At 39.0% G+C, this 18,424-nt stretch overlaps 1 protein-coding gene across 3 annotated transcripts in view; it reads right to left on the bottom strand.

The window, feature by feature from the left end:
- The window catches only part of SIK2 (salt inducible kinase 2), a 147,916-nt gene that overhangs the window by 114,144 nt on the left and 15,348 nt on the right, over positions 1-18,424 (bottom strand). For 2 of the 3 annotated variants that reach the window (XM_062196986.1, XM_062196987.1), the window contains exon 3: positions 15,958-16,021. The exons of the other annotated variant lie outside the window; for it this stretch is intronic. In XM_062196986.1, coding sequence (XP_062052970.1) covers positions 15,958-16,021 — 64 coding nt within the window. The remainder of the gene's footprint in view (positions 1-15,957; positions 16,022-18,424) is intronic. 3 annotated transcript variants of the gene reach the window in all.

Genomic DNA, 18,424 nt, shown 5'->3' with positions numbered 1-18,424 from the left:
CTCCCTCCCTTTCACTGTAGCCTAGCTACAGCTGCAGCTGCCAGACATGGAGCAGCTCACTGCTCACAGTACAGAATGTCAGCTTTGAACCATAACTGAAGGCGGGCTGCCAATAATCAGCAGGAGATAGCTGAAATTTAAAATAGACGTTAACAGGAGAACGGGACTGCTTTTCAGAAACCTGTCTATTTGATTAAGGCCTATTATGTTTATATTTCCAAACATAAGAAGCTTAAAAATAATTTATCTAATTAACTCTGGCAAATCCATTCCATTCATCAAATATATGTTCAGAAACTCATTTATTTCCTTAGACTGACAGACATCAACTTTTTTAGAGCTAGGAAACTGACTGTGAACTCCTCTCGTGCAGTGGTCAAGTCACTCATTTCCTTTCCCCTTTTTAAAAGCTCCAGCACTAGTCAGTACCAAGCACACAGCACTTACCAGACTCACATAACCTCCTCATTTTTAGAAGACACCGAGGTTCAGAAACATTATGTGGTTTGCCCAAGGATGTTTATAGTAGAAGTTAATGGCGGAACGAGGACTACCGCACAGACCTTACTCCTGACTTTTCTTTTAATGTCTGACCCAATTTAAACAGAGGTGGGAGGGAAAGGAATAACAACTTTTTGAATCATGAATCATGCTGGCTCTTTCATGTAGTTAGTAGTCTCCCTAAAACTTAGCTAGAGAGATTTACAAATAACTCAATTACATATGACTTCTTCAAAGATAACTTTATGACACATGTCAATAAAAATTCAAAAGGGAAAATCCTAAATGTTACATCCATGGATAGTCTAATTTTATCTGCATGAATTCAACACATGCTTACCTTTCCCTCTTTAAACATTTATTTAAGAGACAGAGAATTTACCCATTTACTGGTTCACTCCCCAAATGCCCACAACAGCTGAGGCTGGAGCATGCTGAAGCTAAGAGACAGGATCTGGTCTCCCAGGGGGATGGCAGGGAAGCAGATACTTGAGCTGTCACCTGCTGCCTCCCAAGATGTGCATTAGTAGGCAGCTGGAACTGAGTGGACCTGCAAGGCTGGCACTATGGCACAGAGGGTGAACCTGCTACCTGCGTTGCTGGTATTCCATATGGCTGCTGGTTCTCTTCCTCTTTCCCTATCACTCTGCCTTTTGATTAAATAAATATATAAATCTTTCTTTTAAGAAAAGAAATAAGTAGGTCTGGTGCTATGGTGCAGTAGGTTAAGCCATTGCCTGCAGTGCCAGCATCCCACATAAGTATCGGTTTGAGTCTAGGCTGCTCCATTTCTGAACCGGCTCCTTCTTAATGGCCTGGGAAAAGCAGCAGAAGATGGCCCAAGTGTCTGGGCCCCTGCTACCCACGTGGGAGACCCAGATGAAGTTCCTGGCTCCTGGCTTTGGCCTGTCCTAGCCCTGGTCATTGCGGCCATCTGGAAAGCAGATGGAAGATCGATCAATCTCTCTCTTTCTCTCCTTCCCTCCTTCCCTCCCTCCCTCCCTTTCTCCCTTTATCCTCCCCCTCCCTCCCTAACTGAAATAAATTAATTAATTTTAAAAAAAGCGGGACTGGGTCTCTAATCCACACACTCTGTTACAGGACGTGGGTGTCTTAAGTGGTGTGTCTCCCCACCCCCATTTTATCTGAAAAGCAGAAAGAGACAGAGAGATATAGGAAACTTCCGCCCATTGATTCACTCCCCACACGCCTGCAAAAGCCATGACTGGGCCAGGCTGAAGCTAAAAGACCAGAGCTCAGTCTGGATCTCCTATGTGGGCGGCAAGGATCCAACTACTAAGCCATCATTTGCTGCCTAACAGGATGTGCACTGGAAGAAAGCTGGATCATAAAAGTAGCTGAGACTCAAACCATGCATTCTGATGGGACGTGGCTGCCCCAAGTAGCATCTTTTATTTTCTTAAGATTTTATTTATTTATTTTAAAGACACAGTTATAGAGAGAGAAGAACACAAAGAGAAATATTTTTCTTTTTTTCTTTTTCTTTTTTTAATTTTTGACAGGCAGAGTGGACAGTGAGAGAGAGAAACAGAGAGAAAGGTCTTCCTTTGTCGTTGGTTCACCCTCCAATGGCCGCCGCGGCCAGTGCGCTGCTTCGGCGCACCCTGCTGATCCGATGGCAGGAGCCAGGTGCTTCTCCTGGTCTCCCACGCGGGTGCAGGGCCCAAGCACTTGGGCCATCCTCCACTGCCTTCCCGGGCCATAGCAGAGAGCTGGCCTGGAAGAGGGGCAACCGGGACAGAATCCGGCGCCCCAACCGGGTCTAGAACCCGGTGTGCCAGCGCCACTAGGCGGAGGATTAGCCTGTTGAGCCACGGCACTGGCTGGAGAGACCTATTTTTCATCCACTGGTCCACTCTCCAATGATCTGGGGCCAGGGTAGGCCAAAGCCAGGAGCCCAGAACTCTATGCAGATCTCCCATGTGGTGGTAGGGGCCCAAGCACTTTGTGCCATTATCCACTAGCTTACAATTGGTGCATTGTCAGGGAGCTAATCAGAAGTGGAGCAGCCAGGACTTGAACCTGTGCTCATGTGAGATGCTGGCGTTGCAGATGGTGACTTAATCTGCTGTACCACAACACTTCCCCCAAGTGCCAAATTAACTGCTAAGCCAAAAATCTATACCTACATACTCCTTCTAAAGTGTACACCAATTTGCTATCTTTCTACATTGATATCTACCATTCTCAGATGTGTGAAATCAACACATGTTGCCTGTACATCTGCACAGAAAATTTTGTTCAGTCAATAAAATCTATACAACATATACCTGGGATGTGACTAGAAAGGAATTATAGGGATAGATCATTCTATCCATTCTACAGTACCTTTTGATTTTATACTGAATGCTATGGAGAGCCACAGAAATACTTTAAAATTTATTTTATTTATTTGTAAGAAAGAGAGTGGAGAAGACAAAGACACACACACACACAAACACACACAGAGATATTGACTGACTGACTGACTGATTTTTCATCTGCTGGTTTACTCCTCAAATGCCCACAACAGCCAGGTCTGGATTAGGCTGAAGGCAGGAGCCTGGAACTCCATCTGGGTCTCCCATGTGGGTGGCAGGGACTCAAGTGCTTGTTTCATTATCTGCTGCTTCCCAGGCACAGCAGCAGAGAGCCGGATAAGAAGCATGGAGTAGCTGGGACTAGAACCAAGCGGTTATTTAATGAGCTGAGCCACAACATTTGCCCCCAAAGAAATATTTTAAGCAGAAAAACGGCAAGGGCCCTGTCTGTATTATACTGATCTTTTTGACAGTAACACGGAAGACAAAATAGAAGGAGGACAAATCTGGAGGTCGAGAGACCCTTAGGTTACTGAAGTAACTCAAGTGAGAAATGATGAAGTTCTGAACTAAAGCAATGTTAAAGAAAATGGAAGGGGCCGGGGTGTTGGGTGGTGGGTAAAGCCATCACTTGCAGTGCTGGCACCCCATATGGGCGCCAGTTCAAGTCCTGGCTGCTCCTCTTCCAATCCAGCTCTCTGCTATGGCCTGGGAAAGCAGTAGAAGATGGCCCAAGACCTTGGGCCCTTGCACCCATGTGGGAGACCCGGAAGAAGCTCCTGCCTTCTGACTTCAGATTGGCTCAGCTCAGGTCATTGTGGCCATCTGGGGAGTAACCAGCAGATGGAAGACCTCTCTCTCTCTCTCTCTCTCTCTCTCTGCCTTTGAAATAAATAAATAAATCTTTAAAAAAATTAAGGAAAAGTAAAGATAGATTTAAGCAATACTGCAATTGGAACTCTGGTTAATAATTGAATACAAAAAAAAAAAAAACAGAAACAAAACTTGGATTAGGGACATACTGGGTTATAAAAAGTAAAACCTTCAAATTTTATTTAAATTCATTTAAAAACAAATGAGCTCCTTTCCTAACTATACCTTCAGACTGTTAAGATAGCAACCAACAGCCACAAAAATTGTCCCTTAGCTACTCTGAGGAACCAAGCTTCTGAAGGTATTTTGATTTAAACAAAGCTTTTTTTCAATTACCACAGCTGGCCTCCTAATATATAACCACTGAAAGGGAAACACAGGAAATGAATCAATAAACTTCAGGCACATGCTCAGCCTGGAAAGACAGCATATCAAGGAGCAGAAATCTGAAAACAAAGGCCCTGGGTAGTTTAATTACCAGGCCGGAATCTGCTGACTGCCGGTTTAATTGTTTGAACAGTGCCCAAATTGTCTGTCAAGGTGACCACTCTATGATTTTTGTACCATTTACTGCACGTGGCTACATGGACAAACATGAAAAACAGTTCTAAAGAATGCAAGGATCCTGAATAACTTTCATTAATCACACGTATGATTTCAAAGGAAAAATTTAAAGTAAAAACCTTATCAGACTTATAAATATCTCAAAGCTCTTGTTGTCAAGTTAATTTGCATTTACTTATTCTGTGCTGCTAGACTAAGAACATAGTTTCCATTAGAGAGGAGCACCAGCAACTATGTAAGAACTAGAAAACGAAAGGCAAATTAAATATACACCCTCTTATTTACCATTACACTCTGAAAACAGTTTTTAAAGGGAAGTATGGGAGCTGGGAGAAAGAAAGATATAAATACAGGTTGGTACTAACACTAAGTACTCAAAAACTGCTCAATATGTTAGAGGAAGCCAATGCTCCCTTGATTCGGTTACTATTTCCTCATTCATGTTTGTCTCCAGAAGAGTAAACTAACAGAAAATTCCTTTTGAAAACTGAACAAAGAAGTACTTCAGATGATTTAACCTGGCAGAGTGTTCTGTTGGCGTCACTGAGTAAATAAGGTCTATAAAGCCAAAGCAGCCCATTGCATCATTCATTCAGTAGGCAGTTATAAAATGCTTTATATTGTGCTATTTGCAGTGTTAGCTTACATTCTAGTAGAGATAAAAAACATGAAGATTTTAAGTTACAAGCGAAGTATGTAGATAAATCTGAAATCAATTGTGCAGGACAGAAAAGGACACACAATGCTCTCATAAGAAGAAATCAAGGTGGATAGCATGAATTGAGAAAGACTGTTAAAGACATGGGATCTTAGCTAGAACTTAAAAATACAGGACTTGAATACATAGACAGTAAAGAGCTTTCTAGGGCTCCAGATAAACATGGATACAGATTTTTAATCAGAAATTTACATGTTCTATTTTGAGAACCAATATGGCGATGCTCAGTTATGGATTAGGGGGAGGTAATCACATTTAGTTATTAGATTTGGCCAGTTTCCAAAGTACTGACGACAGAAGTCTGAATTCTCCCTATTTCTATTATACAGGAGGGAACACAGGGCCGAAGCTACAAACTATATCAAAAGGAATGGTTACAGGGCTGGCATTGGGACACAGCAGGTTACGCATCCCATTAACAGTGTGCCAGCTTGAGTCCTGGCTATACTGCTTCCAATTCAGCTTCTTGCTAATGTGCCTGGTAAGGCAGCAGAAGATGGTTCAAGTGTTTGGGCCCCTGCACCCATGTGAGAGATCAGAATGGTGTTCCTGGCTCCTACCTTCACCCCAGCACAGACCTGGCTGCTGTGATCATTTGGGGACATGCACCAGTGGATAGAGATCTCTCTCTCTCTCCTTCTGTTTGTCTTTCTCTCTTTCTGTCACTTTGCCTTTATAGTAAATAACTCAAAAAAAAAAAAAAAAAAACAACAACAACAAAAAAAACCACCACCAACAACCAGGAATAGTAACAGTTAATACCCAGCACAGTGGACAAAATGGTTAACCACTCCCAGTTTTTAGTTTTTAATGATAACACACTAGTGATACCATTAAGATCCTATCTACATAAATGACATACTTTAGGAAGCAAGGGAGGAGCAGATATCCTGCAGGCAGTAGAAATAGGAAGTGCAAAGGCACTGAGGCAGAGAAAAGTATCAAGATAAAAGAACTTTAAGACGGCTTATATAATCAAGCAGTGTGTCTGAATGGTTAAAAGCTCATGCTATTAAGTCAGACAACACTTGTTAAGACTTGGTAACTCTACTTACTTGCTCTGTGACCTCAGCAAATTGTTTCTCTATCCCTCAGTTCCTTCCATTGTAAAACGGAAGTATTAGTAACACACAACAAGTGTTTAAGAGATGACAACTTTTATTGTTATTGTTTTTAAGGATAGGGTATGTGGAGTTTAATGATTTCTTATGGCCTTGTTCAGGATCCTAGACTTTTAATGGAAGCCCCTGAAAGTTTTAATAAGCTCAGATCTATTTTTAAAAGATGACTTACTTAGTATCTCTTAGATGAAACTCCAAAAGGAAAATTTATTATAGAATTTACCACTAAGAAAAGATTTACTTTCGGGGCTGGTGCTATGGCGCAGTGGGTTAACGCCCTGGCCTGAAGCATCGGCATCCCATATGGACACAAGTACGAGACCCAGCTGCTCCACTTCCCATCCATCTCTCTGCTGTGGCCTGGGAAAGCAATAGAAGATGGTCCAAGGACTTGCATGGGAGACCAGGAAGAAGCTCCTGGCTCCTGGCTTTGAATTGGTACAGCTCCAGCCATTGCAACCATCTGGAGAGTGAACCACTGGGTGGAAGGCCTCTCTCTCTCTCTCCTCTCTCTCTCTGCCTCTCCTCTCTCTATGTAAATCTGACTTTCAAAGAAATAAATAAATCTTAAAAAAAAAAAAAAGAAAAAAGTTTTACTTTCCTTGAGAAATAGGTACCTTTCTCTTTTATAGAACTCCATTAACAATTGTGTCTTTCTTTCACTTTGACAGCCTCAAAATTTAGACCCAAATATGAAGCCCTATGGCCCTCACTGGCTGTGTATTTGTTTTTTACACTTAGATGTGTTTTCCAATTCAGCTCTTCCTTGTTATTTATATTTTAAAATTACTTTGGTATTATTCTCTTTTAAAATGACTTCAACTCTTTGTGGAATGAGGTGAAATATAATTAACCAGACAAAAATAGAGCATAAACACCACAGCATCCTAATGCATGAATCACACGCTATAGATGCATTTCCAGCATGCCACTATAATTGCTCTGTTGGCGTAAACCTAGTCAGATGGAGCAAGAAAACCAGATGGCACAGGAAGTCTCTCTCAATGTAAAGAAGAAGCAGATGAGGAGAGTGCAAAGCCCTAGGCTTTCCCTGAACTGCAAAGGCACAAAGTGGCAGCTGCTGAGATGTTATGTACAGGCTCAAAAGTAGGCCTTTCATTTTTGTAAAAATATATAGAAATATTTTCCCTTTAGGCAATGTACTTGGTACTCTACCCTCTGCATAACCTTCAGTCTCTCCCATGTTCTATTTTCGTGCTCATACAGCCTTCTGTTGTGTCACTTTCCTCTTGCTGAACACAGTTCAGTTGTCAGCCTTTTCAATGATGACCCCTCTGACCACAGCAACTCTTCCATGGACTTCAGTTGATCTTCCATCACTCTAGTCCACAACCTGGGACATTCGCAAACATTGTCTACTTTTTTCTTGGGTTGGAAGAGCACTGCCGTCTGTTCGTCTTCCATAAACTCTCTCACTGCTAACTATTGATTGTTTCATTCACTCCTTCAGAATCCTATGAGTTACACCACCTGTCCTAACCTGAGCGTGTCTAATGTATGGCTCTTTCCCAGATATCTCACCTGTTATGCTACAGAATGAAAGAACTCTAACCCACACATGTATCAACAAACACATCATCTTTCCTTCCACCATAAAGCTCCTATGCAGCCGTACCCTGAACATGGTCTCTGGTTCTTCCCATCACTTGCACTATCTCCGAGAAGGAAGTGAGAGAGAGAGACAGAGAGAAAGGTCTCCCTTTGCTGTTGGTTCACCCTCCAATGGCCGCTGCGGCCGGCGCATCTCACTGATCCGAAGCCAGGAGCCAGGTGCTTCTCCTGGTCTCCCATGCGGGTGCAGGGCCCAAAGACTTGGGCCATCCTCCACTGCCTTCCTGGGCCATAGCAGAGAGCTGCCCTGGAAGAGGGGCAACCAGGATAGAATCCGGCGCCCCAACCGGGACTCGAACCTGGTGTCCTGGCACCGCAAGGCAGAGGATTAGCCTGTTAAGCCACGGCGCCGGCCCTGAGTTATCTTTCATTGTATTACTGCCCACAAACTATTCTGGATACATTTTCCTATTGATGGATACTTGGTGCTCCCACTTTGGGTGACTGTAAAAAAGTTTGAAATGGGGTTAGAGCATAGCAGGTAGAGACACTGCCTGTGATGCTGGCATTGGTACCTGGATGTGGTACCTGGCTCCTGGCTTCAGCCTGACCCAGCCCTGGCTATTGTAAGGATTTAGGGAGTGAATCAGTGGCTCTCTCTCTCTCTGCCTTTGAAATAAAAATGAAAGTAATAAAAAAAATTATTTTTAGAGAAAGAAACAAAGTGTGATTCAAAAAGATGTGCCTAAAGCAGAAGAAAAATGTAGACACAGCAGTACAAGTACATTATTGAGGACATGAAGGTAAAACCAAACTAAGTGACTAAAAGAAGTGAAAGTGGTTGCCTACGAGAAGGGAGAAATGGAGGTAAGCAGGAAATATCTGACTCCTTAAACTAGTACTAGCATAAGCTTAATTTTTGTAAAAATAAAAACATATAAGACACAGAGATACCAAGAGACAGAACTGAATGGAACAGAAAGGAAAAGAATAGACAAATTGATTTTTTAACTGAAGTAGATCGTACAAGGGTACTTCAAAAAGTTCATGGGAAACAGAATTAAAAGGTAGTATGTTTTGAAAAATATTTTTAAATCCTCACCTTTTTTATAATATTCATTTTTCATGAACTTTGTAAAGACCTCTCACATGCATGGATTTCAAAAAATTTTGGACCAATAAACTTGTTTAATTCTACTTTCCATGAACTTCTTGGAGCTCTGTCATATATTCTGCATTTTGGCTGTCCACACCTAAGGATAATCAATAGACCTATGCAAAAGGAATAGTTGGGTACATCCATTCACTCAGTGGAGTCACCCTATTTATAGATAAAGGAGTCTGGAATTTATCCAATAAGCAATAGGAAGGTAAGTGAAGATTACTCAACACAGCTGTGATAAAATAATATTTTTAGAAGATTAAGTAGGAATTCTATTGAAATGCATCTGCCAGGAGAGAAATGGGATATGGTAAAACTTCAAGCCTTCACTAATTGGTACATGAAGTGATGAAAGCCTAGATCAGGGTGATGACTGTGGAAACAGAAGGATTTAATTTCAAGCCACTCTGCAAGAACACAGGGTATGACTGGTGGCCAGCTAAATACGAAACTAACATAATGAAAAAAAGTAAGGAACACAACACCCTCTTGACACTGAGCAGGCAACACAGAAACACTTGCAAGTTAAATAAAGAATGATTTCAAAGTTATAAACCTAAAATATAAATCTGAATATATAGTTCAAAATACATAATTCAAGTATGTTCATTTGGTTTTTTTCACCTAAGACTCCAGTTGACTTAAAACATTTTTGGCTCTGGTCACTTAAAATTCTATACATATTTTTCATTACTTGATTGGTGTTGCTTAGACTTCATCTTGTCACTTCTATTTTACTATCCTCATGTACTCTATGTCAGAAACTGGCTGGCAATAAGACTGTTCCTTGCTTGTACTTACCTGAATCTATAGTTTACTATGTCTTCTTCCACAAGTATTTTTTGCCCATGCAGATTTGTGTTTTCTGCCAGACTCCCTCTCCCTCATCTATCTTCTTAGATTCTTTATTTTAACAAACAACCTCTTTCTTTTCTACCTCTAAGTCAGCATGATGTCCAATTCATCCCATTCCCACAAACCCCATTAAAAGTTACAGCAGCGCTGTTCTGTGTGAATGCAAATCCAGACAACTCTGAAGCACGGAGCAGTATAAAGATTTTTCCTAACAAGAAGAAATTAAGAACAAATATACTTAAGGGCTAATGGTAATAAACTACAGGAGCTATAGAAAGCATCCATCAGTCCTTTACTGAACACTGCTCTCATGTCATTATGTCGTTTTTGAAATTATTTTTTGATAATTAATGGTTATTAGGGAAAACTCAGAAAATACGAATTGCAAGATTATGTTTGAGTTTTAGAAAGATAATTCAGGAGACAACTGCCATAATAAAGAAAACAAAGAATGAGGACCTTACCTGAGACATTAGCAATGGGTACGGAGAAAAGGGGACTTCTTCGAGAAACATTTAGGAAACAGAACAGACAGGATTTAAAATCACAACTGAGGACGAATATGGTGGTAGGAATCAATACTGACACTTAGTTGCCCTGATTAGATGACTTTGTAAACAACAAAGACAAGGGAAAAGGGAGAAGTAGTTTCTGTAGAAAAAGACCATAAGTTCCTTTGAGCTATAGGCTATATGACAAAGTCAAAGAAAACAAAAATAAACTGGACTGGGGGCTGGCACTGTGGCTTAGTAGGCTAAGCCTCTGCAGCGTCAGCATCCCATATGGGCACTGGTTCATGTCTCAGCTACTCCTCTTCCGATCCAGCTCTTTGCTTGTGGCCTGGGAAGGCAGTGGAAGATGGCCCAAATGCTTGGGCCCCTACACCCATGTGGGAGACCTGGAAGAAGCTCCTGGCCCAGCTCCAGCCTTTGCGGCCATCTGGGGAGTGAACCAGAGGATGAAAACCTTTGATGGAAACCTTTCTGTCTCTCCCTTTCTCTGTAGCTCTGCCGCTCAAATAAATAAAATCTTTAAAAAATAAATAAACTGGCTTAAATGATCTCCAAATTCCCTTTGAATTCTTCCATTCAAAAATAATGAAGACTTCAAAGGGCTTCCACAGCCTTGGCAGCTCATATTGAGAGCCTCGGGTGGTCACTCACGTCAAAAATAAGAGTGTTAATTGTTAAATCAACAACAGGAGTCCCTGTACATTTACTCCCCATGTAGGACCTCTGTCCTTAATGAGTTGTACTATGAGAAATAATTGTAAAGCTTGCTCTCAATCTGTACTTTCTACCTGGTGTGTGTGTGTGTGCACACTGTTGAAATCTTTACTTAATAAACAGTTGGTCTTCTGTATATAAAGTTAATCAAAAAGGAACCTTAATGAAGAATGGGATGGGAGAGGAAGTAGGAGGTGGGATGGGAGTCGGGGGTGGGAGGGCGGGAATGGGGAGAAGAACCACTATATTTCTAAAAGCTGTACATATGAAATTTGTATTCATTAAATAAAAGCCTTCTAAAAAATAATGAAGATTACCCAAAGATTCTATCATCTTTTTAATTTAAATTCTACTGCTTATTGTCATTAATGCTTAAAAATTAACTGTATCAGAGTGATAAATAAGATAACTGGCATTCGGTGGCCGCATGGCTCAGCTACCTGAGCCAGGCTCCACCCCCATCCTAATGAGATTCGCTGCTCCTGCTTCCCTGCCCACCCTCAGGAGAAGTTTTAAAAGGGCCTGTTCCTGAACACGTGCTCTCTTGGCTCGTCTCTCTATCTTCTCTCCTCTGTCTCTCTCTCTTATACTCACTTTCTCTCTTTTTCCTTCACCGTCCCTTCACTCTGGTCTGTAGGGTGTTCCCCAATAAACCCTTTCCCTTAAAAAAAAAAAAAAAAAAAAGATAACTGGCATTCACAGTCCAATTTTTCTGACTATATCAGATTTCTTTCCAAATCTTACACCGTACAATTACCCTAGATATTTTATATTAAAAAGAAACTTTACATGTTTAAAATCTCCAAATTATGCCTCAGTTTGTATAAAACAATGTGATCTAAACCTTGTCTTAGCAAGAAAGGGCAATTTAGAATATCCCACTTTCACAGAAATGATACCTAATATGTAACAGCCATTTCTAATTTATTCATAAACTGTCGTCTAAAGCTTTAAAAATATTCCAATAGGTAAAGACTTAAAAATTCTTCTTTGACCTCACTGTCCCTACCAACTACCTCCCCATTTATTTTCTTCACTTTTGCAGCAGGAATCCTTGAAAGAGTTATTTGGTTTACTCTCTCCAGTTTTCTTCTCTCATTTGCTCACCACCCCTACCCCCACCAAAGAAATCTTTTATTTAAGGAATACAAACTTCATATACTTCATAAGTACAATTTTAAGAATATAGTGACTCTTCCCACCACACCCGCCCTCCCACTCCTCTTCCTCCTCCTCCCTCTCCCATTCCTAGTCCCATTCTCCACTAAGATCCATTTTCAATTAACTTTAGTACCAACTCTATACTAAGTAAAGAGTTCAACAATTTGCACAAAAGACAAAAACAAAAACAAAAACAAAACAAAAACCTGTTCCTCAACAGTCAAGACAAGGGCTGTTGAAAGTCATTGTATCTCAAAGTTAATTTCACTTCTTCTTTTTTTTTTTTAGAAACTTAATTAACTTTAAGGAAGCATCCAAGAATGATACATCTTTTGCAAGCACTCAGGCGTAACAATAACTTATGGGACATAAGAATATCCTCCACTTAATAACTTAAAAGAAAGTAAGTCCTTGAGAAGGAGTTCATTTGCTTTCAACCCCTTTAATCTAGTGTTTGCCTCGTGGCTCCACCAAAACTGCTCTTACTGACTGCCAAATACAAAAGTCAACTGTCATACTTCATTGTCTCGATCCATAAGCAATGCGACACAGATGTTCACTCCATCCTAAGAATACTTTTTCACTTGCTTTCCAGAACACATTCTCTTGGTTTTCTTCCTTCTCTTTCTTGTTTAGTGGATTCTCCTCTTTTTCCAGTATTTTAATGTTTTAGAGTTGTAGGTGTCAGACCTTGGTTTCTTCCATAATTATACTCACTACTTAGGTGGCCTTTATCTGTCAAGAAATCCTATTAACTTATTTCCAAAATATATTTTGAGTTGGACCACTTGTGATTCTGTATACTATCTGCTCTGGTCTGAGCTGTCATCATCTTTTACTTGGACAACTGTAGAATCGTCCTACCTAACCTCTCTGTTTCTACCCCTTTCTCTCTATAATCCATTCTCAACATAGCAGCTAGAGTTATACTTTAAAAATATTAAATTAAGGGGTCCGGTGCTGTGGCACAGTAGGCTAAGCCTCCGCCTGTGGCACTGGCATCCCATATGGGTGCTGGTTCACGTCCAGGCTGCTCCCTTCTGATCAGCTCTCTGCTTATGGCCAGGGAAAGCAGTAGAAAGATGGCCCATGTGCTTGGGCCCCTGCACCCATGTGAGAGACCTGGAGAAAACTCCTGGCTCCTGGCTATTGTGGCCATTTGGGGAGTGAACCAGTGGATAGAAGACCTTTTTCTCTGTCTCTTCTTCCATCTGTAACTTTACCTCTCAAATCTTTTTTTAAAAATACTAAATTATATGTAGTCATTTCTCTGCTACAACCCTGCTGAAAATTGTTCCCTAATTTTATTCAAGATAAGAGCCAAAGTCATTACTATAAGGTCTCCAAATTTGCCCGACTCAGGCCTCTCCTCATCTCTTATTTGTCTTCCTTGTTTACTCCTGCTCACTTGTCTCCATATATATGACCTGCCTGCTCTTCTGTAAACACATCAAGTGTGCTGCTGCCTCAGGACCTTTGCATTTACTCTTCCTTCTCCTTGGATAACCCTCTTTCCCCCATATCTACATGACTGCTTTCAAGTCTGCTCAAAATGTCAGTGATGACTTCCTGACTACTCTTTTGATACTTCAATCAACTCCTCTATCCCTCATCAATGCTTTATTATTTCTGTTGCTCTTGTCACTATCTAATATAGTACATGATTCACTTATTTCATCTGTCTCTCTGCCAAACTGGAATGTAAGGTTTAATACAAATTTTTATCATTGCAGTTTTCCTACTGTATAGAAAGGACAATGACACACAGCTGGTTTTCAGTAAACAGTCTTGAAAGACTGACCCACTGAATCAATAAGAAAATATAAGGAAGAATAGGAAAGAAAGAAAAAGGAAAAGAACAAAAAGAAAGGAAAAAAAGAAAGAAAACTAAAGGAAGAAAATGCCCTAAGTAATGTAACAATTTATCTGGTGTAGCCAGCATTGTAAACCAGATATGCTTGGCTTCCAAGACCTTATCACTCCATTCTAATATCAGGTATGATGCCTCTAGTTGAAGCAAATCTCTAAAGAATTAAAATAAGATCATTAGGCAATAACATAAAAAAGAGAAAAATTAACAGAGAGAAGTAGACCATCTTTCCTGAAGTACAATTAATTCAAGCAGAGCTATTTATTTACAATTGAACTGTAAATACTACATCTTTTCAAAACTATATAAGTGTTATAATTTCTCATCAAAGACTTAAAGATAATTTTCAGAAGATTGGATTGGAGACTTATAAAAGTTGAAAGATTGTATCAGTAGCAGACCTACACTCCAAGAAATACTAAAGAAAATTCTTTAGCAAAAAGAAAAATGACACTAGATAAAAACATGTATCTATACAAATGAATAAAGATAAAAATGTGCATCTCCATACAGAAATGTGGTAAATATATAAGATTTAAAAAATATATTGAAATCTTTTAAAAAGACATTGACCTTTTAAAGAAAAATAACATTGCATTGTGCATTATATAAATTAGGTATGAGTAAAATATGATAACATAAAGCCTAGAAGCAGCAAACAGAAGTATATTATCGTAAGATTCTTATATGTGAAGTGATAAATATTACTTGAAGGGAAACTGTGTAAATTAAAGACTGGTACATGAATATTTATAGCAACTTATGAACAGTAGCCAAAAACTAAAGCCAACCCAAATGTCTATCACAAGATGAATGGATAAGCACAAACCAGGGGTATATGTGGGGGTCTTTAAAAAATTCTTGGAAAATGTATGTTATGAAAAATGAACAGATTTCAAACTGTTTTGCACAAAAATATATTTATCTTTCAATTTCTCTTTCCTACAGACTTTTTGAAGCACCCTTATATTCATGTAACAGAATATTCTCTGCAATAAAAAGAAACTATTTGTTGACACACATAACAAAATAGGTGAATCACAAAATAATTATACTCAGGGATAGAAGTCAGGCCAATAAAGGTGTATATATTATATGTTCACATTTATATAAAGCACTAGAAAATACAAACTAATCTATGGTGACAGAAAACAGATCAGTGGTTCCCTGGGGGTAGGATGGGATCAGAGTTCCAAAGAAACTTTTTGAATTGATGGATATCTTGATTATGGTGATGTTTTCACAGGTATGTGTATGTATATCAAAATTCATGGAACTGTACAAATTAAATATGTAAAATATATTGTATGTGAATCATTCATTCATAAAACTGCTTAAGAAACAATTTTGGACTTAAATTTAGGTTAAGAACCAAAAATATTTAGATCCAATGTTCTGGTACCATAAAGTAAAAAGTAAACAGGTATTTTAGAGAAAGTCCAAAACAAAGAGAATATTAATAATGTTTTAAGGGTAAGAATGGATCACAGAGACCAATAAAGCAAATATTTTCTTATTAGAGATAAAGGAACCAAAGTCCCAGAGAGGCTTAGTGACTTGACCACTTATAGCTACAGTGAACTTAAGATCCACAAATTCAGAGATTATTTTATTGAGGTTATCACTGTATCCCAACACCTAGTACAGAGCCTGTGGCAAGCAGGAGCTCAATAAATATTTGTTGACTAATTTTTTCATAGGAAAGAAAGGTACAATGAAAGATAAAGAGGAGAAAAAAATCTCCCTTGGAATACAAAAATTTCTCCCTGTTTTTGATTTCTAATCTCTATAATACAGATTACAGAATTAAGAAGTACCTTTAATATCATAAGTGTAAGAAAATATATTCTATTCTGCATTTTTAATTTACTGGATTTCAATTATAATATACTTCAAAATTTCCAACTCATATTACCAATTCTTAAATAAGCAGAAAAATTAATCGAAAATACTCAATTCATGCAGACTGGTGACCTTTTAAAATTAAAACAAAATTTAAGGAAAAAAGCTTACCAAAAATTTCTCCATTTTTGGCATATTCGGTCACAAGGTACAACATACTTTTGGTCTCCATTACCTATAGATAAGTAATTCCACATTAGTCTGACAGGAAATGGTTGAAATTTATCACAACAGTCTATGAGACTACCTCTATTAAAACTAATAAAACAATCAAGAGTTATGAACAACTCAGAAACTGTTGATAAGTCTGTAAGTCTGACAGTACCCTTGTATTAGTACTTTCGTGGAAATGCTAGACTCTTGCTCTGCTACATGTGGTCCATGGTACAGCAAGAGCAGCACTGCCCAGATGCCTGTCAGAAATGGAGACTTACAGGTCCAGTCCCTAGATGTGCTGAACTAAAATTTGCATTTTAACAAATGCAGGTGACTTTTTAGGTACATTAAAGTTTGGGAAGTATTAATACAGCTAACAGGAGTTCTGAAGATCAATTTTTTCAAACCTCTTCACTGCCTTTCCTAGTCTTGTTTTTATCATGTTAGACCCTGATTAGGAAAAGAATAATAAAACAGAAGAACTTAGTTTATCTGGGCTGTAGCCTAGCTAATCAAGCACAGTGTGATATTTCTCCTAGTACACTTCAATACTGTTACAAAGTGCTATAATTTGAAAACATTGTTCAAAAGCTTCTGTTCATAGCTCTACTGTCATATACTTTAATTTTTCCAGTTTCAGAAAGGAGTATCATTGTCACCAATTTAATTTTTCAAATGATACTGATTAGACATTTGTTTAGAAAGGAAACACATTTTTAGATTCAAGAGGAGTGATTTTTAGACTACTTCTCTTTCAACTGTTATCTACTGAAAGGCTGAAAACTAATTCTGCTCTAAAATGTAGGTTTTGGGGGCTGGTGTTTGGTGCAATGGTAAAGATGCCATTTGGAATGCCTGCATCCCCTACCAGAGTGCCTGGGTTCAAGTTCCAGTCCTTTTCTCAATTCCAGCTTCCTGAAAATACACAACCTGGGAGGCAGCAGGCAATGGCTCAAGTACTAATCCGCAAGAGATGCAGACTGAGTTGTTGGATCCTGACTTCAGCCTTGCCCAAATCCAGTTGTTGCAGGTATTTTGGGGGAAATGAAACAACAGTTGCGAGACTTCTCTCTCTCTTTTTCAAATAAAATAAACATAAATAAATGAAACGTAGGTTTGGGACTATTCCCCATCGGGCCAAAAACTAAGAGCTACCTGCAATATGGGCATAAACAAATCAGTTACTCAACCATAACCAATTATTTAGTTCGAATAAAGAGAATTATCATATGAATCATGGTACTTTCATCCTCGATTTAGCTTATGGTTCATCAGTGACTTCTAAGAATATGGTTAGTTTCTTTAGAAACATCTTTTTTAGAAATAATATCTATTATCAGGCTTAAAGGAGAAATGCTCTGATAAAATCTGACATAAGAGGCCTCTATAGTTTTAGAATTTTTGAAATGTTTGAGTGGCACATCTTGGCTTCTCATTTTTAGAAGACATATCACAAGACAGTGGTCTTCACATTGTCTAAGATTTGTTAATTTACTTGAAAGGCACATTTACAGAGACACACACACACACACACAGACATCTGTCATCCACTGCTTCACTCTCCAACGGGCTGCAACAACCAGGGCTGGGCCAGGCCAGAGCCAGGAGCCTGGAACTGCGTCTGGGGCCTCCCACGTGGGTAAAGGGGCCAAGTCCTTGGGCCACCTTCTGCTGCTTTCTCAGGAGCATTAGCAGGAAGCTAGATGGGAAGTAGACCAGCCAGGACTTGAACCTGCACTCGTATGTGGATATCGTGTTGCAGGCGGCTTAACCTGCTGTGCTACAATGTCAGCCCCAATCTTCACATTTTTTTAACAAAAGTTGTTTTGTCAAATATATGTATGTATGTAGGCATGTGCACATGTATTTGTGTGCATATGTGCATATATATATATCTATACACATACACAGACATTTATATATATAGATATGCATACAGACATAAGTACGCATGTTTCACTGTATAAATTTATTATATACATTATAAAGTACATTTAAGAAGACAAATATAAACAGAAATAGAAGTTCTAATATTTTCTTCTTACATTCCTAAGGATAATTATGCTAACCCATTTAAGTGCATATAGTGGTAGGATAAGGAAAAAACGTCTTGATTTGTAAGCTATTTCTATGGTGTAAATACTACTCCCATTGCAGGTTTTAACTTATTAATGTGATGTTAATCAGTTCTCAAAACTTTTGAAAATTTACAACCATTCCCACAAGCCTATACAGACAGGCTTAGCATACCGCTACGGGTTTAGCATACCATGGTGCACACACCATATTTTGGAGATCAAAGTCATAGACTAACATACTGTAACATTTCAGCTTAAAAGCAGTTTCCAAAAAGAAAAGTTCTACATATTAAAATAGGAAATGTTTAAATGTTTTACATTATTCTTAAATATGAATTGTTCTT

Source organism: Lepus europaeus, chromosome 7 (genome assembly GCF_033115175.1).
Source record: "Lepus europaeus isolate LE1 chromosome 7, mLepTim1.pri, whole genome shotgun sequence".
NCBI classification, from domain to species: domain Eukaryota; kingdom Metazoa; phylum Chordata; class Mammalia; order Lagomorpha; family Leporidae; genus Lepus; species Lepus europaeus.
This window is presented reverse-complemented; position numbering and strand designations above follow the sequence as displayed.